Below are 22,283 nucleotides of genomic sequence, written 5' to 3'. Positions count from 1 at the left end.
TATGCGGCCACTAAGAACAGTTCTTCCCCAGAGGAAGGTCTTGCTAAAGACCGTGCCTACAGTGGATACCTGTCTACAACGGCAACTGTTTTTCTGTCTCCCATGGATTGCCGTTGTAGACAGTTTTGAATGTATACTATTACATTTATTTTGTATTACGCATTAGATGACGGTAACAATTGCGATATCTAAGTCTGCTGTCAGAGGGTCACCGATGACAAAGACGTGGTTGGGAATAAAATGACGAAATTTGTGAATTGGTGATTACTGTGTTTTTGGAAGGGGGAGGGAAACTGTGAAAGAACTTATCATAAGAAATGATTTCTAATACAAAGTTAAAAGTCCTTTGTGTGCTTTTAGTGCTCATTGGCACAGAAAACCCCGTAGTGTTGTACACGTGCACTGTCCAAAGTTCCTGGCACCGAAAGGGTTAAATGATGATATGAAGAGAGGGACGTGGAATGGGGACTTCATTAATTCCAATATGACACAGACTTAATAGTCCAGGTAAGAAATTGCGTTTGTTTTAGAAAGTGCAATACATTGCAAACGCAATACATTGCGCTATATTAGTGAAATGACACAAACCACAGTTGATATCAGACAGATGCTTGTACCGGTGTCGGTTGGAAATTTGTGGCGTTGTTTTTTTTTTCTGTAATACGTGCTTGCTGTCGAACAGGCAATAAGATATTTAAACATAATCTCTACTATAGAGTAGGCCTAAATGTGTCGTCTTCACGAAGCATGCCATGTAGAAGTACGTTTTGTTGTGTAATTGTTTTCTAAATTACATAGTTTGCGAAGTTAAGTATTTGACTTGTCTAACTCGATTTATCCAGGGAATTTCTTCTAGTTATGCCTAGCCTTGCTTCAAGTCTTCGGTAGATGTTTTCCAACACGTCTACCTTTTCAGAATCGCAATGCATCGATCGGTTTATTAAGAGAGACTTTCAAATCAGATTCAATAACGTCGGGTGGTCGTTAAAAGGGTGTAACCTCATCCCGAGACTGCCCGCTGTCTACTGTAAATCCAAATTTGAGTACGGGGAGGAACAGATTTTTGAAGGATGATTCCCAAACCTGCCGGCGTTCTCCGGTGGCAGATATTTTAGGTCTCACATCCCACACATCAGACTAGTCCCCATACAAGAGGCACCTGTGAAAATCTGGGCAATGAAGACGTTATTCGATTGCTAACGATGCGGTGCCTTTTCAAATTACTCCCAAGTTTCGTCAACCAATTACAAGCGCGTCGAGCCCGGTGGGCGCGTGGAAAAAAAAAACAACAACAACAAAAGCTCACCTCTGTGGAGTTGAAGAGTTCGTAGGCTTCTTGAAAGCCGTCGGGGTTCATGGAGAAAAGCATGTGGATCCTAGTCTCGTTCACCAGTCGCTGGATTCGAATATCCCGCTTGTAATACTGCATGCAGAGATACTCGGCGAGGTGGATCAGAAGTTCCCGACCTATGGGCTCATTCCCGTGCATATTGGCGATGTATTTGAACTCGGGCTCACCTGCAAAAAAAAAAGTCACGGAAAAGGGCAAAATACATTAGCAACTGATATTATTCTTGTCTGCACAATTCTAGCATCGTTGAAATCAATCTTGGTAAATCTGACACGAACGAAGGTATGTGTGTGTGGTGGTGTGGGGGGGGGGGGGGGGCAATGCAATCAAAACGGCACCATAAATACACCCGCCTTGATCTTTCAGCATTCCGCAGGGCACCAATTTGGAACAAAAGTACTCCACATTATACCATAAGGAGCTTCATGACATTACACTGTATTTTGAAAATCGCAATGCTAAACATTTGAGAACATGTGAACAGCTGTAAGCCTTTATGGACCTTTCGGGACCCTGTTAGATTCCTCTAACAAGAAAGTTGATGAATTCAGGAGAACATATATATAAATATATCTTTAAAGGAAGAATGCTATTTCTATATTTCATGTTTAGCTTTAGGATTTCTTTTACCGATTAAAAATGAGAAGTTTAAAAATTCCTTTCATTTTTCTTTGAATGGATCTATACTTTTAAAGCGTTATGAATAGATGTATTGGAGTTCCAACCTAGACAGCATATAACCCTTACCGATATATTTTCAAAATGTATGACATTTGAACAGATGCCGGTTTTTCTTTAAACCTTCTCAGAATGTTTCAGTATGCAGTGGCTGAATTCACACAATTTAAAGGTAGAGTCGTCACAGCGCAGAGAAGGCACTATGTTCTTCTGGGCACGTCGTAATTATTTCCAACTGCTGTTACAACTGGGATTTTCCTACTTTGTGGGCAGTGACACGTATCCATTTTCATGGCACCTGCTTTTCAGATACTTTTATTGCGGGAGTCTATATGCTTACCAGTGAATGTGCTTTGTTACTTGTAGTTATGAAGAGGACATTATTATTAGTTTGGTGTAAACAAACAGACACTGCGGGTCATCTCTGCTATAGATCGAAGGTGACGACAACAATGGAATCGGCACGGCAGTTTGATCTCTCTTTCATCACCATAACAAAGAAAATAATTGGCAAGGAAGAGAAAAGTGTGGAATAATCACGTTCAGATATTTGAGAATAACGTGACACCCCCTCTGATCTCTATCCTTTTGTTCATATTGTGTAATATTGTGAGGCTTCTGTCAATGTTTGTCTGGTTTTGCTTCATGTGGAGCATGTCAAATATATTAGCCTTGCTCACTTGCCCCTGGTCTTTTCATTCATTTTCGAAATCTTTGTACGGAGGGCCTAAGTTGTGCAAACAATTTATAGTCACCTCCCTCATCGAGAATACTTCTGTCTTGAGGGAGGTGACTTTATAGGTCTCACGTCCTGTAAAAATGGGCAATCCTTAGCATCTCTACTTTGTCAAATGACAAAGATGTTACACAATGTCGGGAAACATTCATGAATAAACAAAAAAAGAAGCTTGATAAAACGAATAATGGGGTCTTCATTCAAAGATTCAACACGTTAAACTTGAATCAAGAGGGCATATCATTCGCTATCAAAACACCCAAAACACCTTCAAATCTAAAGTGATGAAACTGTAGTCTTCCTTTAAGGAGTCTTTCCTTTCTTTTTTTCTTTGTCTATAGTTTGAGCAGGAGGTACCCCCTTGCAAATTTCAGGGTTGAAGTGAAACAAATTGGTCGGTCTACTTGAATATGAAACATGTTAACATCATCTTAATTCACTGTCAACACGTGTCTCTACAGAGCATATTATTTACCGGTGAGAGACCTTACCACATCCATGGCACCATATAGCGATCACTGGAGAGCACGCTGTGAGCTGTCGATGCACGTAGCCTGGTTCAAGGATTTAGACTATTTTTATTTTCTATTATTATTGTTGATTCATTTTAAAAAGAAAGATAAAAAATCCCAAAAGAATAGCTTGCAGCGAGGGTAAAGGTGAAATATCGGGCAAACGCCAAGGTAAGCCATGACTAACTTCTTCGTAGGACGTATAACGTCTACGTGCGTTTCAAACACATTGATATCCTCGTCAAGCCACTTGAAATATCCGTTTGCAGGAAGATCTTCTTGGATGTTATCATAACGAATAATGCCTAGGATTTTGAAGGTAGAGTAGAGTTAGTCTTGATTTGCAGACTGAAGGGGACATGATATTCAGCAATCACGTTGGGGCAGATAGCAAGAACACAGCACGGAGCGGAGACTACAAAATGCCAGGTAACTCAGAGAGCTGCTTGTGTGATTGGCACGCGTCGAACGTGCGAAGATGATGACTTTTGAGGCAACGTCTGGTTGACGAGATCGACCACTGTGCGTGACTTTTTCTCAGTGTGTGGTGAGGTCATCAATTAAAGACTAGATGACTGGCCTTTAAGTTCCTAATTTGGGAGTTACCCTCTTTTCAGAAAAAGAAAACATAATTACCCACAAGTGAAAATTGAAAACCACGGCAACCGTGTATACGGCGCGATTATTCCAAGCTGGCCCAATATAATAAAACCACAACAATCGTCATTCCAGATTGTTGACGACCAACAAACAAAAAGGGAAACAGGGAAAAAAGTGACGACATCGTCATGGACGCATGGCTGCAGAGTAAGGGTATGCGAGAGAGTGATGGCGACAAGGCGCTGAGCCTGACACTCCTATTCACAGTAGTTATCCATGGGTCATTGGAAGCAATGCTTCATCGTCAGCTCAAACACCGTCCCTAATGTACGATCGAAGCAGCTATACATTCGACGAGCGATATCTCACTCGCCTTTTCATACGACATCACTTGCTAGTGAGAGAGTAATGAGCCACTGCAGTTGACAATCATCAACAACAAGAAGGACAACAAATCTTTGGAAAAGAAGGAAATTCTTTCCTTGATTTCTGTTCATTTCTCATCATAACGATGAAATCTTTTTTCTATACTTTGGCCAGTTCTTAGGTAAGGTGAGGTAGATTCTTGTGGGTCAGAGAGGAGTTTAATACTTCAAAGACGCTGGTGTATTAAATTACAGGAGGCCTGATAATCAGCAGTGCAATGAAAGCATGAACCTAGTGTGACAGTTTGACAAATCAATCTAATTGGAAGCTACAATGCGGTTCCACTGGGGTGACGATCCCGTATAGATACACATGTACTGTTAAATCAGTGTTTCTCGACAACCTGGGGCCCGTTGCATAAAACTTACCATTGAATTTCAATGGTAACTACCGTCAAAATAAGGCGTCACAGCCAATCAGCATCAAGGATTATAAAATTTACCGCTACTTTGAAGACTTACCGCTAGAAAGGAGCGGTAGATCCAGCGGTAAGAGTTTTATGCAACAGGGCCCAGGTAATACTTCTTTAAAGAAATCTAGGCTTAAACAAGCGTTAAAGATAAAAAGCATGGCTGTGTCATTTGGAATGACATCCACAAAAAATCAGCGAAGCTAGAGTATATGATATCACTTAGCCAAGATAGCTTCTTCGGTGTTAGCACTGTTCTCTCAGAGGACCCTGCCGTCATCATCATCCCAACGTTGACAAGTATCTGTTTACACCTGGGTCGAGAGGTACATCGTGGGTGAAAATATCTTGTCCAAAGACATAGGCACTTTGAAAGATTCAAACCCGGGACCTCCTTTACAAAGTCAAGAGTTTTCTCCACAATACCACAACAGCGCCTCCACTGTTCTATTATTATTATCATTATTTTTTTTTCTTTTTGCTGTCTTTTCGTACACCTTCTTTCTCTTTCATTCAAAGGTTACTCAACTTGCACTCCTTTTTGGAAATATTTCAGTGAGCATCCATGCAATTAGAATGAAAGTCGTGTTCACACACACACACACACACGCACAGAGAGAGAGAGAGAGAGAGAGAGAGAGAGAGAGAGGGACAGAGCTGGAGAGAAAAGGCACTTCTTTCTTGTGTGTATATGTGCGCTTTCGCGAATCTCATGTAAAATATCATACAAGAGAGCGTACATTCTGAGCATGATTACTATACGTGCAGATGTACAGACGTGGCTGAGCATGAAACGATGTTAAGATGAGACGCTGGCATCGATATACTCGCAACTTCTTCGTTGTCAATTCGCCGAGTTTTTTCTTACCGATTTATTCGTTCTCAGGCTTACAACTTTGCTTGTTTTATTTAATTTTTTTTTATACGCAGATCCGGCCTATTCCATTTCATCAAAGGATGACTTCTTGAATGAAAGACAAGGTAATTATAAGAATGCAGGAGGATACCCTGTTAACGGTCTCCTCTGTAATCACATTACCATCGTCTAACAATTCATTGCATAACCATCGGCATACTATTCATCATTGTGTCACCGTTGACAATTTTTATTTCATCGGAAAAGCTAACTCAGATTTATGTGTGGGTGTGCGCGTGAGTGCGTGAAGAAAATTGATAGAGAGAGCATTCTGTCCAGTGACGTCTATCTGTCTGTCTCTTTGTGTTATATTATGGGTAAGGGCGCATCATTCTAAGAATAGAAAAAAATCTGATTATTCCGTCTAAATCATTTTCAGTCAACCCTAAATTACTAAATCCTGGTTTGCAGATAAGCGTCTAGAAATCTTTTAGCACCAGACACCGTGTAATTTATTAGGTCCCTAAATTGTCCACAGACTAATCGATCAAAATCAAAATAAACTGATTGAACAAAAAATAAATAAAAATCTGTGGTCTGACACAAGGTCGGAGTACGGCGGGGTAATTTTCCCAGCTCCGAACTTTATACACCCAAAAGCTGGATTTCAAGGTGGCATTTAAGAGTAGAAAGAGTCATCACGTAAATTTGACGTAAAAGTGCCTCGGAAATTGATAAGATCGTGATGGGATGACGCATGTTGCTCGTCATATTATGCCGACGTCGCGCATTACGAAATCTCGGGTTTAATCCGATCCTCCGTACCGTTCTCTACTAGGCCTCGCAAGTTTGTGTGAAGTGGAACATCTCACAAACCGACGTTTTCTCTTCAGGCGAGACAGTGTTGACTACTAGGAACGTTCGGCTGACAGCTTACTTCACAGAGCTGTAATATAAACTCAAAGAGACACGCAATATCATGCTTGACCTTTCGCAAAACGGTGCCGAAAATTTCCATTTCACCCCAAGACATGTCCGTGAATATTATTGCCATCGTCCTGAGGGAGAAGTATCCATAACTGCCTCATCGTGTGTAGCGATGGTTTGAAAGGGGAGAAAAGGGGCTAATTGACAGTGTCGGCGCGGTTTGAAAGAACACATTTACGCAGTTCGACTAATCACTCGGTGCATGTAAAATAACGCGTGACGAACATAGCGGGACAAGGCCAGCCTGGCTTCCATGCGTCTATTATCCTGCTAAATGATAAAAAAGTGGCCTACTATTCCTTGACCTGCTGATGTGATGTATAATGTCTTTTGTGTAAAAGGGCATCAGTAATCAACCTCACCAATGACGGCAATGATAAGAACGATGTAAAGAAAAGCAACCTAATCTTATAGTCATTACAATACCACAGACAAATGACATATTTTACTTTATCTGATGGTGGACTATATACTTTAAAATGTTTGAAAATGGCGCTTATAGTCCATTTTGCGATCAAACTTTTCATTATGTTTTATAAAGATAGGAAAAGAGCTGTGGATTTGGATAGCGAGAGCAAAGATGGAAATCTTGTTTATGTGCCCTTGGCATCGACGGATACAGTAGTAATCAAAACGAGGGGCCGTCCCTTCTCGTAAAGGGAGATGCTATCGGGTCCACTTTCCTCATAAGTTACATTATTTTTGTTTTTAATATTCTCATTATTGAAGAAATTGTGTAGGTTCTGATAGGAGGGGTTTCTGCGGGGTATCATCTTACACGATGCTCCTGCGATTTGCCAAACATTGTACCTTGCCTGACTTCCCTCGATTTCTGTCTGCCCCATCGCGAGGTGATGACAACAAGAAACAGTCACGTGAGGTACAATGCAGCCTTAGGGACCGGCGTAATGTAATAACAGTCATTCACTTTTTAAAGAGGCAATAGGCCTTCTGAGACTACGCAAAATGTCACAGAGCATCACTTACAGTAGGCCCAACAACATACTAAGTCGCTTGAATCGATTTTTTTTTTCAAGAAGAGTCCATTTTGTTGCCTTTTCATTCCGAAAAAAAATCCTTCCTCAATCATAATAATTATGAATTTTAGAGTCAATACATATTTCTGTATGATACCTATGGATTATTTTGTCAAAGTGACGCAAGCTTTCTTCCTTACAACGTTATTATTATTAACACTGGCTTTCGTTCAGCGTGCAAATATCAACAACAGCAATTAAACCTTTAATCTTGAATATAGGACGCATTACAGACAAAGGATCGTGAGGTCGACAATTTACCTGTCAATAATGTCATCAGCCTTGGCGTAACCAAGGCAACGGTGCGTCCACGTTTCCTCATCAACATCATCATCGTCTTCAATTCCTTTTTTTTTTCTGTCTCCCTCCGTCGCCCTCTTTCTCTCATTATCTGTTTCTCTGGGCTGGAAATTCAAGAGAAGCCTGATGGTCACCTTATGTTCAACATGTGTTCCCCGTTTAAGATTCGGGCACCGACTTTTCCGATGCTTCCATACGAACCATTCAAAAAAGACGGGGTGGAAGAGTTTGTGGCTTGACGATGACAGTTCGCATGACATATTATAGACAGACATATGAGACAGACAGACAGACAGACAGACAGACAGACAGACAGGGATGTACACGGTTCTTGTGCTCTAACGTTTGGAAGCAATATTGACGGAAATAATGACTGACGGAATTAATTCGACACCAGTCCATTTTTGAGGAAGGAGCGGAAAGACGGCAGTCTTCTCTTTTTTTTTTCTTTTTGATGTTTTCATAACGACGTTCGTGACTTTTCATTTTGTCATATCATTAGATTCTTCTTTTTTTCATCTTAGCATGTAGCTTGTTCAAACAGTGGGGCGTCATAACAAGTGGGGCGACATCTGTCTCCAAAAATGCATAGCGCCTAAAACCCCATTATCTGGTGAAATCACGTGAATCCTTCATACCAAACAATGAAAAGTGTTACCTTTATGTTCTCGGGTTTAATAAAGATAACATAACAAGACTTAGACAACTTTTTCTTAATCGCCCCATATCATTCTCTGCTATGCAGAATTGTCATTTTGAAAAGGTTTGGGATAATACAAATTTCGATTACCTCTAGAGCCACAATGATAATTATGTAGAACAAAAGATACGATGATTGAAAAAAAAACACAAGAAAATGTACCCAAAAATGTTTGCAGTCTTGTCGAGAAGGGAAACGAGCTACGTTCCAACCTTGAATGTAGTATTTCTTGGGATTATTCTCCTGTCATTTTGACATGTTCTTGTCAAAACTGCTTAGTGAGTGCGGAGGGACATCAACATGACAATGTGGTCAGGTGCTTTCATGTTGTCACGTACTGATCAATGCATGTCCTTGAAGGGTGCGTTTGCGGAGGGATATCAGGCAGCGAGGATAAGTACATAAAATCTCGGGTGAGTGTGATGATTGGGAGATGGGCTAAAGTAATTACGCCAGTGATCTTGTTTGTTCCTGGTGCCATCTCTTCTTGCCATCGACCACACTTTGGCGGTAAAGGTTGACAAGGAAGAGATAATAATTTGACAGTATGACGTTAAACTCGTACATCAATCAACCCAAGCAAAGGGAGGTGATAAAAAGCACAACAATATCAACGACACAAAATGCACACAAACAAGCATCCTGGAATGACTTTAACCCAGTCACTGCCTCGGTCCTTAGAAACTATGGGGGTAATCGCTTTATTTCGGACGCAATGAGTTAAAAATAAGTGAGTGTGAGTGACGATCTACTCTTCGTCCAAAAACTGCTGGGCTGCCATGATTACAACTGATTGACAAATTGCCCTACATCAACTTAATACTCACCAATCCGTATTCTAGTAGTAGCCATGATAAGAAATCATCGTTATTTATACATACACGGGCTGGATTCGAACCAATGATCTCCTGCTTTACTACAGGCTCTTGGAATAGTGCATCTTTATAGCATATACAGCTGGGCTGATTATGCATTCTTTCAAGACGCTTTGCCTCATGTGTCGCTGTCGAGGATGGTATAAATAATAGTTTTTGTTGTTGTTTGTAGACTCTGATAAGAGGGAAACCTAGATAGGACAGGGGAAGAGCAACACGACCGTGACAAAATGTGACGGAATAAAACTAGATTGGAGAAAAGTAGTTTTCCTTACATTAACTCCATTACAGCTGACAGCCAGTATATGAGATAGAGAAGCAATGGCGTATTGAGAAAAGGGTCTTCAAAGGGTTAAACAAAGCAGTGACATTTGAGCCAGTGGTCCTGAGATGACTAACCAGCTGAGATTATCTACGCCTCGCCGTCCCTTTTCACTGCTTCATTAGGTTCAACATGAATGTGAAGTAAAGATGCACGCGAGTCGCATTCATTTCGTGCAGGGCAGTGTACAGTATGTGTTGAGCAGCGCCAGTTCTTCACTGGTAAAACACTGCGTGTATCGTTAATCAGGAAGGCAGGAGTACCATCTCCCTGATGTAGATTTCTCCTCATTATATTCCATCCTTTTTTGTTTAAAAATTCCCTGGGTTTCCTGAAATTTTCTTTCTTTTCATTTCCTTAATTCTTCAAACATCCTCATTCGATGATCAGCGTCCAGGCAAGTTTATATGGATGTCCACAGTCAATTTGTTCCATCTTGTTAAATGAATCTGTTTTTACAGCTTACTGACTCCTGTACTGCCAGTCACATGGGAAGAGCCCGAACCCGAACACGAACCCAAAGCCGAACCCTAACCAGAACCAGAACCAGAACCAGAAACAGAACCCGAAGCATATCTAAGAATTTATATAGTGTGTGACGGTGTGCATGTGTTTGTATACATACGGACCAATCTTTTTCACATGATTTATACATTGCTCTTTGTGCTGCGGGATTTTTCTTTTTATGCGCATGCGTTGTGACCCTAAGACACGGGACCTCATTTGCTGTGGCCTTTATTCTATTAATTTGACCATGTCTATGACGTCGCGACCGACGCGTCGGGAGATGGATGAGGTAAGGGGGGGGGGCGGGGTGGTAACTGCACACTCCTCCATCCAAAAACAAGTCTCATCCCTTCAGATGTGACACCCGTCAAAGAAAAAGTTAACACCAACCCTTCCGATTCCTGAAATTTGATCAGAAGATGTAATCACTGTTGTCTGTGTCAGTTCGGTAAAAATCATGCGTGAGCTCAGTCGTGAGATTGATTTCCTTCTCTTTTAAAGGAGTCCTCTAGTAGAAATAATAATGATACAAACAAATATTAAGAATGTATTAAATTGAGGCCGTCATCCGAAAGTCAAGAAAAGTTTACCCAATTAATGATCTCTTTATACGCGTGAGGGTCATTACCTACAACGTCAAGTAGATTCGTAGTAGACGCCTGGTCAAGGTTATAGCGTGCAGTCACGGTGGACGAACTCCGTAATCCATGGATGCGCGCTTGATGATTTTGCCATTCCCGTTTCACGAAAGGTGGCTCTTTAAAGTGCATATTTTTGTGGGTTGGCTGTTGTTGTTTTTTGTCCAAATCACACATCCATGAAACCAATAAAAGCACAGTCATGTGTAATAACATTAAAGGGATATGATCATTCATCATTTGATATTTTTCCTTTAATCTCTATAAGAAGATATATGGGAAAAGAGATCATCCGAGGAGCTTCACTACAATCTAATCCTGTCGATGAGGCATTACAATCAACCGAGCATGCAATCATATCCGGGGGAACACACTTCGGTGGAGTTACGAACGAAATACCCAAGCTGTTTTTTCACATGACACGCTCGGATTAGAATTAATTACGAGGCATACATTATCAATGTTCTTAGAGCAATTACCATACCTTCTCATTCAAAGCCGGATTCTCATACAAAAAGCTTCTGGTTGATAATACCATGGAGGATCGAGCGTGGAAGAAGATGGAGGAAAGTTTTGGATGAGAGATTTAAGGAAGGATGAGGGGACTCAGAAAGAGTTTGAATGCAATTACAAGGAAATAGATGACGTCATAACTCTTCATGAATGAAAATTATACAGGTAAGGAGCTAAACGATGCTAAAGGCGCTAATGTTGTTATTCGCTCCTTTTGGTTCATTTTTCGTTATTTTCTGTCATGCAATTGCCTAAAACAACAGCTTCGTAACAACTGACGGATTCAAGCAGCCCGATCTGTTGATTTCACAGGTTGGAAACATAAAAATATTCAGAAAGAGCGGGGGGGGGGGGATGAGGAAATTACAGCGAAAGTTCGTTTCAAAAGTCAAGATAAAAGCTATGCTCTTTCATTGAGCTTGCTAAGTATCTACATGATCTATAAAATGATCAGGCGTGTGGTATATTGTCAACGACTTGATATAAGACAAATACTTTTGAAGGTTGGGTATCGGTGAACAAAGTCAAGTCTCAATAAATTTACTCAATAAAAAGACTCAATCAATATCAATTTTCATGTTAGTATTCATCTAGTCTAGTGGAACAGAATTGTATAGGGAGGGTCATCTCGTCGATAATATTTTTTTTCTTTATTCTTAAGGTCAAGGGTTAAACTTTGTAAAAGCATTTTAAGGTACAACTCGCTGACCACACATTGGATAGGCCATGGCTGGCTGGGTTGACTGTAAAATGTGAAGGTTAAATCTTGAGGCAGCACAACACGACAGATATCGGGCAGTATGAAATTGATATGTCACGACAAAGTATTAAAGATTAGAACGTAAAATGTCATATTGCCTTATATTGTTCAAAAAATTTCGCGCAGCCTTCTACGCTTCTGCCGAGTGATATGGTTATGGATTGACAGGTTGGTGGTTGATTTGGTGGAGAAAACTGCTTCTCCTCGTTCTCGTCTTGTCTGTTTGTTCGGAGATAGAAAGAGAAAGGTGAAACAGGGAAAGATCTGGTGAAATGAAGAAAAAAAATTGTTGTAAAACAAAAACAAAACAAAACAATAATCCAATGAGATGCAAACCAAGAGAAAATTTGATAAAAACTGCACAAAGGAAAGTGCATTCACCGTGAGTGATGCGCCGTGGCACAAGAGTCAATATTGTGGCGCAACGATCGATATTGTGGCACGGCGGTCAATATTGTCTCTCAAATCAAATTATTGGGCAACATACCCAGAATTCATGTATGACTACCATTAAGAGACTTTACTCGATGGAATAAAACACCAGCAAATTTTGGATGCATATTTTTCCTCTGTCTATCCGTCGGTCTGTCTGTCTGTTTGTGTGACTGTCTGTCCCTCCATCCCTCTCTCTCTCTCTCTCTCTCTCTCCCTCTCTTAGTGCAGTAGGAAAGGGGGGTTCCCATGCACCCCAAACATATATTTTTTTAATCTACTTCATCTAGACCAATTTTGTGCGTAGATTTCAAAAATGCAATGTTAACAGGTCAAAGCGTGTCCCATAGTGGTCAAAAATCCGTTTCCATGGTAACGCATGGTGAAAATGTCAGTATCTCATAAAAATACATGTAACCCTTGATAAAATTGTTTAATTATCATGGCTTTGGTATCAAATTAAAAAAAATTAAATTATCTATATGATGATACCAATTATGTAGGGGGTTATACCAATCTTCGTATTAATTTTGAGGCCAGAATTCAATTTTTTCACATTTTTTAGCAAAAATGCATTTTTACCATAATACTAATCTATCTCTAAATCATACCAAAACATATTCAATTTGTTTGAACATTCTTCAAAATTATACCAAATATGTATGTAATAAAATGTGAAAAATTCGTAGATATTGCTCAAATAACAAGAAAGTTACGGCCATCCAAAGTTGACATTGACACCTGTCAAGAATTGGTCAAGAATTTCCAGATGGATGATGATGCGCGCCCTCTATTGTGGAGAAATAAGCAAGCTTGCTTGTGATAGGACAAAAGTTTTGGTGAGAAGCTTTATTGTTTGGATCAGACCGGGATCAGTCAAAGAAGTCTGCCATAAATCAAACCTCTGACCCTTGTATCTGATTGCATTTTGTGTCATATTATTGTTTTTTAAACCATTCTGCAACATACATCTATTTTTGCCTGAAAGCAAAGTACCAAAAAAACTTCATCTATTAAAGCTTTTCCACTACAAGTTTATGTTCAGTGAACTTCAGTCTCACATGTTTAAAAATGTGTTAGGATTTAGGTATGACATGAAATCAGAACTTGTTGATGTGCTGTGTTGAATTGAGTTGAATTTATTAATATTTAAAGAGAACACCTATGAATAGATTGTTATTTGTATAGTTACTTTGCTGAGTGTGAAAGTAACAGATTACAAGATTAGTTTGATGGAATGATACTGTCTGTAACATAATACTAGTTTTGGTGTAGACCTTAGTTCTGTAGACTCCACATAATTTTGTATTCATTACAATAGATCTGTAATGTTAGAGTCTAGTTCTATGTAATTAATTGATGGTGAAAACTAAAAGTAAACAGAAGCACCCAAATTTTATCTAAATTTGCAATATTTCATGAGGTATATTTTCATGCCTCTGCACTGAAGGTGGCGGATCGGGGGGGGGGGGGGGGAATTGGGGCACATCCAACAGGATTGGCATTTACTGTACATCCTCTCACTAAATAGATATTTTGAAGCAATGCTTCTCCCATCATTTCCACGACATTTATTGATATAAAAGTGTGTAGCTGTATTGCTGGAACTACTTCTAAAACCATGCACGAAAGAACGTCGGTATTTGCGTTCATAGTATCCGTGTGATGTAATTACGGGGCTTGAGCGGCGGTGTTTATTTTGGACACTTTCTAGGGGATTGCTTTTGAATGTTGACCCTTTTAACAATATAGTTAATGTAGAGCATTTTTACTTTTTATAATTATATTGCATTTCATACAAACAAAAGGGCAATCGCTGTACAACCGTAACGACAATGTGAAGGCATGGTAAATTGAAACATATTTGTGCTATATGCTGGTGCATGTTTCCTTGCCCTGGGAGTTGGATGGTTTTGAACAAATCCCACTCGGTTGCCTTTGAATGTGCAGCCCTTTGACTATGGTGATTGTAAAGCAGTGTCTCTATACCATTTAAAAATCATGAAAAGTAAAGTGTCTTTATTTACCATTCGGCAATGACTTTACATGCATGTAAAAGTGAGTTTACTGTGGCATATAATGTATGTTTTGTTAATCTGTTTTGGGACCACGACGGTCAGGGCTGGGGTGATCTGGGCACTTCCCAAGGGCTTAACAAAATAGATATTGTAAAGCAAAGTCTCCTATATCACCTTAATTGCATTTTACGAAAGCGTATGTGATATACACAGGCAGAAGAGCTTTTCAGAGGCATGTAACCATGGAACATTTTTCGCGGGTGTACAGTGTATACTGCATGTTTTTCATTGCCTTTAGGATTAGTTTGAGCACCTCCCACAAGGTGGTCTCTGCAAGTGAACCCTTTTGACTGCATAGATATTATGGATCAGTGTTGTTATTTTATCTCTACCCCGGCAGTTTTTATAGAAAAAAAAGTGTCTTCATATGGCAGGAATCCAATGCAATAGAATTCAATTCAATTTCTATTTCATTTTTCGACAAGAACAGATAGACATCACTTTCTTTGTAACAGAAAATGAGGTGCGTAAAATTATGTCGAATGAGAGGAATGTACAATGATTATAGCACCATACGATGATTATACATAATCACAAAACTCAAGTGATAGTCCTAAAACTCAAGGAACGACCTTTTTTTGAGACATGCACTTTTGGAATGACTGTATATACTATAATTGCGTTGTGGGTTTGCGTTACAAAGGTCATGTATAGAGGGAAAATGTGTGCACTTCCCATACAGTAGGCTCCCTTCGAATGATAACCACTTTAACTATATATATGTCAGTGTAAAAGTAAAAATTACAGAGCAATACATCGTCTGTTGACTCCATTGAATTTCATTAAATAAAAGTTTCTGGGCTAGAGGACCAGAAGGACTGTTTAAAGGCATGTATCCATAGATCATATTCATGTATTTGCGCTGGTACATGATTATTGCATGTCTTAGACTGTCTTTGGGTGGGGTAATTTTGGGCACCCTCCACGTGGTTGTCTTCGTATGTGAACCATTTTCACCTTATACCAAGACATTGTAGAACAACAATTCTTCGAGAACTTCCACTGAATTTTAATGGAAATGAAATGAATAGGACGTTATGCACAGAGGTTTTTTTTTGTTTTGTTTTGTTTTTTCCGCTTCAAACAGCTGTATTCATGTGTGTATAATGTTTTGTACCGGGCCGTGAGGGTATAGGGATAAATTCGGGTACCTCCCTGCATGCGAGCCACTTTGACTGTGCACCACTTTTTAAAAATGTACACATTGTAGAAAAATGTCTCCGCTGTCAATGCCAATTATATTTCATGGAAATAACAAAGTCTTTGCTAGATGGCGAAACGACTTTATAGAATAAAATCTTGTACGCTTAAATAACAACGGAAATCGTGTTGGTTGATGCATGTTTTGTAAATTAATGGTCGTGGGATAATATGCTCGACTGGGGTAACTTTGGGCACTACCCACAGGGTTTCATTTGACTGTGCTATCTTCAATATCTCAAAACCCTCAAGGATGCAAGAGATGAATCATCAAGATTAGAACAAATCACCCTCCAAATAGAGTTCATTCATTACAAAATTACCGTAGACAAATTATAAATGTTGACACTTGTTTAATTTCGTACTTTGATTCTACGTAATATTAATGGATAAGCTATCATTATCTGTCTGATAACAAACTCTAATCTTATAATAATAATTCATGCTAGTTTACTAATGCTTTAAAGTTTGTTTTTGGTGAAGAGAAACTGAAATATTATATTTGAACACTCTTGATATGCTCATAGCGGGCACTTTGATGCATCAGAATATTCCGTTGGCTCGGAAGCCTTTGCATATTATGCAAATTAGGCCCAGACTATGTACATGGTGAAATGTTTGCATCGCACTAGTGACCTTGTAAACAGAAGTTTCAACACTTTCGGTGATCCAATCTGAAAACTAGAAACCTAGTTTTCATGGAAACACTGTATTTTTATCATAATGGGAGCTAATTTGCATATTATGGAAATTTAGCCACTTTGCCCCACTGGATTTCTTGGGGCTTTTAGTATGGTGTTTAGGAGTCCATAACAAGTATAGCACTGCAGTGGAATTCCTACTGTTGCAATTAGTGTTGGGTGAAACCCTTTTTTGACTTGACTAATGTGATCTACGACAAAATGTGTATCCAGTGTCTGTTAACAGTGCGTCATTTCTTTCAGAAGTACAGTATTTGTTGTAGTAGTCCATCGAGTATAATGAGCTTGCTCTGATATCGTACAGAAGTTCATGCAGGACCCGTTTCACCAACATTGATTTCAGTGAGATCAGTGACACTTCGTGTTTTCAGTTTCACTTAGCAAGTCCTCGTGACTGAAACATACCAATCAGAAAAGTGAGATAGCGAGACTGAAACCAGTGAAGTGAAACTGAAACCAATGAATAGTTTGTTGAAACACCCTACAGGACTGCAAGAAAGGAAAAGGCATGAACTAACCATTTTTATTGGGATTGGGGGCGGAGGTAGAAGGTCTCATTTTATGAGAAATTGACTTAATCTATGTTCTGTGCCTAATTGACTTGAACGAAATGTCAGCTTGTGCCAAATGCAAAACAAAACAAAAAAAATCCAGCTACTGGGATGGAATATATAATATAATACACCACTAATAGTGAAAATTGTGATTTCTGGACAGCTGTGTTATAATGGCTACAGGCAAGTTTGAGTGTAACCATGGTAGCTATGGTCTCTAACAGGTTGGGTCTCAACTCCAGTCAATTAAATAGCTATGAATTTGCATACTTATGTAAATTTAAAATGGTGTTTAACGTTGAGAAGGTGTTGCATTTTTTTTTTGTTTGAGAAAAACATTGTTTTTAGCATAAAGTTTCCATAGAAATGACCTAATTTGGGCTCAGATTTTTTGAAAAAGAGGTCACAAATATGCCCAATTTTGTTTGAAGAAAGGCAGGAAATGAGAAATACATACACTAGAAACTTATCTCAAGATTAAAGGGACTGTACAATACTGGTTGAGGTAGGGATTCATGTTTTGAACATTCCTAAGTGAGGTAATGAAAAGCCTCTTATGAAATATAAAAGAGCACGGAATTTTAAGAAGGATTCAACGTTTATTTGATGAAAATTGGTTTTCAAATGGCTGAGATATCCAAAAAAGTGCTAATGATAAAAGGCGACATGCCACAACTTTATTAGGATCTCTTTGTTTCACCTTGTCTTTGGATATCTCAGCCATTTCAAAACCGATTTTCATCTAATAAACTTTTGATACCCCTTAGAACTGCATGCTCTTTGACATCTTATAGAATGGTTTCTGAATATCTCGCCAAACGTTAAAAGCTAAATCTTCACCTTGACCAGAATTGTACGCACTCTTTAATGTCAGTTGTATAATGAACACTTGAGGTATCCTAAAATTCCCATTCATTTATCTGGTATGTGGGGTGGCCATGTTGATGATGTCATTTCGGCATGTTCCGAAGCAGAACTTTTGGGTAAATTTTACTTGTAAGTTTGTTAAGACATACATGTATACTTTCAAATACAAAATTTGTTTGTTATACGATAGTTGCCAGTTGACCCCAAAATTCAGCCTCAATTCCCTGGCCTGTAGACTTACAGATGAAATCAACTACTAGTACATAATCAATTTTAAACAGGGCCCCGGTATTACGAAATCCGATTGTTCGATTCAAGCTATTCGCATGCCCTCGATAGAAAAATAGTATACTAGTACTGTACTGTACTCCTATGTGAACCAATGATTTTTTTTTCTACTCGCCCCCCCCCCCCCCCCCAGCAGCGCGCTGCAAAAACTACTACCCTGACCTAAAAATTGATATGAAGATTAGTATAAATTCTGTGTGATGATTGGTATATCATTCAAAGAATTTAATACTCTTCATTTAAATTTGACATATTAAATCATGATAAGTGAACAATTGTATCAAATATTACATTTTAAGGAGATTCTGACATTTCCATCATGCGTTGCCTTGGTAACAGATTTTTTTTTTGCCACCATGGGACACTCTTTGACCTGTTAATGCATTTTTTTTTAAATTCTACCCACAAAACTGGTCTAGATGACCCACTTTATCAAATCCAACTTCATTCTCATGCTTTTGGAACCAAATTATGATGACTGAAATGTTTAAATGAGATTATTCAACAATAGAGGGCGTACATCACACTCCCACCTGCACATTCTTGACATGCTTGAATGTCAACTTTGGATGGCCGTAACTTTCTTATTGTTTGAGCAATATCTATGAAATTTTCACATTGTATTGCATACATATTTAGTATAATTTTGAAGAATATTCAAACAAATTGAATATGTTTTGGTATGATTTAGAGATAGATAAGTTTTATGGTAAAATTGCATTTTTGCTAAAAAATGTGAAAAAATTGAATTCTGGCCTCAAAATTAAGATGAAGGTTGGTATAACCCCCTACACAGTTGGTATCACCATATAGATAATTTAATTTTCTTTAATTTGATACCAAAGCCATGATAATTGAACAATCTAATCAAAGGTTACATGTATTTTTATGAGATACTGACATTTTCACCATGCGTTACCATGGAAACGGATTTTTGACCACTATGGGACACGCTTTGACCTGTTAACATTGCATTTTTGAAATCTACGCGCAAAACTGGTCTAGATGAAGTAGATTAAAAAAATATATGTTTGGGGTGCATGGGAACCCCTTTCTCCTACTAGACTATCTCTCTTCCTGACTTCTCGGGGAAATTTTTGCCCAATGAAATCACGCGAAATCATCCGTGAAATTGAAATAATTGAAAAGCGTGCATTTTCAGGGGCTCCAACGAGCTGGCAGGGGCCTCATCGTTGAATTTCATACCATTTTGATCACGGTGAGTGCGGTCAAATATCGAGGGCAGAAAAGGGTGAATTCCCAACTATCAAACAAAGAGGAGATATCAATTTCACTGCATTTTGTCATTTTTTCTTTTTCTCTTTGCCTCCCAGTGCCTCCCCTTGCATACATCAGTACCTTCCCTGTAATTGCTTCAAAACATTCGTGTGTTTTTGCCCCTCAACCCTCTTTTTTTTTTTTGGCCGCTCGTGACCTATTGAGTCAGTCTGTCGTAAATCGTTTTCATCTACGACAATCGGGGAAATATGATTTGCATTTTCACGGCACATCTGGCACACAGATATGTCGTTCTCTCCTCCCCCCATGCACTTGACTATTAAAAAAAAAGAAAAGTGGAAGAAAAAAGGGAAATCTCTTGAGTTGAGTCTGTCCTGTTTGCAGAAATATCAAGCCGGACATCTGTCGGCGATTAACGGACATTGCATTGAAATAACATCTGGTATTTTTCAGGGCTTCCCTTCCTTTCATCAAAATATTGAGGGAATTCTTGCAAAAAAAAAAGAGGAAAGGACAAAAATATAGAATGTGGGTTCGGCAATCATCAGTAATACAATATTCGAGGTCGTTTGATCACGGGATACGGTTCATGAGGATCAGACTTCAGAGACTTTGATGAGAAGTCCCCTGTCTTCCGGTTTACTAGCTAGAAACTGGGATGCGTCCGTGATGGCGTGTGAGACCGCAGCTCCTTGGTGGCTATAAATGACATATGGACAAACAGAATCACACACATACAAACATAAACACACACACGCACACACACACGTGACTCATAAAAAAACCCCACTGTATAGGCCCTATATACAATATACAGTGTAGTTATTTCACTAACTTGAAATAGCGGTTGACGTTTATTATTCCGAAGGTTCATAAATCCGAAAATGAAATGAAGTTCGTTATTTCGAAAAACACGAATTCCCTATTCCTCGATGTTCATGAATCCGAAAATGAAATGGGGTTTGCTGATCAGAATGTTTAATGTGTTATTCGGAAGTGTCGTAATTCCGAAATTGAAGTAAGGTCCGTTATTCCAAAGGTTTGTTAATCCGTAAATGAACCGGAGTTCGTTATTCCGAAGGTTCATTTAATAATCTTAAAAAGAATAAAGATTTGATATTCCGAAGGTTTATTAATCCAAAAACGAAAGGAAAGGATTCGTTAATCAGAAAATGAAATAAGGTTCGTTATTTCGAGGGTACGCTATTCCTAAGGTTCGATAATCGAAAAACAAAATAAGGTTCGTTACTCCAAAAGGAAATGATGAAAATAAAAATCCCGAGTTTCTAAAACGACTGGTCAAAGGCATCAGTCTTACGAGAGGAACCCGGAGTCCAAGGTGCTGTTACTTTAGATCATGATTCATGTGGAAAACATGACAAAGAAAAAGTCCTATTTTCAACATATTATACTTCAATTTATATGAAAAAATAACGCCTTTCTCTCAAGTCTCAAAGTCTCCCTACACTCACTGCCCATTTTTCTTGACAAAGCTTCGGATCCAGTTTGGTAAAATACCAGTTTGGCATATCACTTTACTTCCATAAGCTTGGTAGTAGACAATGATTGTGGTGAGAACCAAGTTCAAAATGCTAACACTTTCGAAAGCGTTTCATTTTCCATTGAATAGCGATGCTGCACCATCCAAGCACGCAAAGGTGAGAACAGCTGGCTGATCCCTCCCTTATCAGATGTAAGATCGGGAATATCATCTGTGCGATGAATCAGGGGAAGTCCCGACACGATGACTGCACAGTCTCAAGCCGCATTACACAGGTATGTGAAAGAAATTCCCGCCCTAAAGGGAAAATTATGAGCAATGAGCAAAACAAAATTCCCGACGGTATTCATCATACGGTTTCCTACGTCGAACCGGAGATGACTTTGCGGGAAATCGTCTACACAAAAGGGGGAGGGGGAGAAAAGGTGAAATGTCAGGTAGTTCTGTTTCATAATGTCCTCACTTTAACCTTAACTCAATGTTACAATAGGAATGGGGGTTAAGGGGGGATATATTCTGGTCCACAATTCATGGCTTTCTTGGAGGTTGGACAATATCAGCGCGGACAATGCCGCAGAGAAAACATATCTGTTTCAGGAGCGTGATTGCGCATAATTGGCCTTTGCAGACAACAACTAAACAAGGTATACTTCGACTTGAGAACACTGTAATACATATCTTTCCTCTGCTCCTTTGCCCTCGCTGAAGTGTTCAGTCACTCCAAGTCACAGGGTCTTTGACATGATAGGGGAAAATCTGACAAATGAGTGGCAAAAGTTTTATTTGAGTAGAACACGACATCAGAAAAAAAAAACAGTGACAACGACACTTGGACGCAATTGCATACTCGGACTTAAATGAGGTAATGACATCATTTGCCTGGACACAAAGTTGCACTGAATTTCATATCTTATCATTTGTTTCTATGTCAAATCACCAAGGATAGCTTGTATCCTAAGAATTTGTCCATCACTTTGTCTTTGATGAATTAAGCTACCAACAATGAAGTTTAAGGGGTAAGGGGTTGATCTTTTAGGTTTATGACCGAAAGAACAACTTTCAAAATGATATCTGCTCCATGCAAGCCAACGGGAGACATTTATGTCATGACAACATCATTCAATTTGCACACTTGGGGACAAATAAATATCCAGAAAGTGACAATGTTAATGCCTCTGGAAATGTGTGTAAATTACGGAGTCTCCATATTTACGTG

The 22,283-nt window shown here is 39.1% G+C and overlaps 1 protein-coding gene across 1 annotated transcript in view; it reads right to left on the bottom strand.

Moving 5' to 3' along the window:
* The window catches only part of LOC139741736 (carboxypeptidase D-like), a 56,591-nt gene that overhangs the window by 20,722 nt on the left and 13,586 nt on the right, over window positions 1-22,283 (bottom strand). The window contains exon 2 of the mRNA XM_071652319.1: window positions 1,307-1,518. Coding sequence (XP_071508420.1) covers window positions 1,307-1,518 — 212 coding nt within the window. The remainder of the gene's footprint in view (window positions 1-1,306; window positions 1,519-22,283) is intronic.

The sequence above is a fragment of the Diadema antillarum genome, unplaced genomic scaffold (assembly GCF_040938485.1).
Source record: "Diadema antillarum isolate AM-2024a unplaced genomic scaffold, OU_Dant_1.0 seq00000949_RagTag, whole genome shotgun sequence".
NCBI classification, from domain to species: Eukaryota; Metazoa; Echinodermata; class Echinoidea; order Diadematoida; family Diadematidae; genus Diadema; species Diadema antillarum.
Note: the sequence above shows the minus strand (reverse complement) of the source record. Positions and strands in the feature narration are given on the sequence as shown.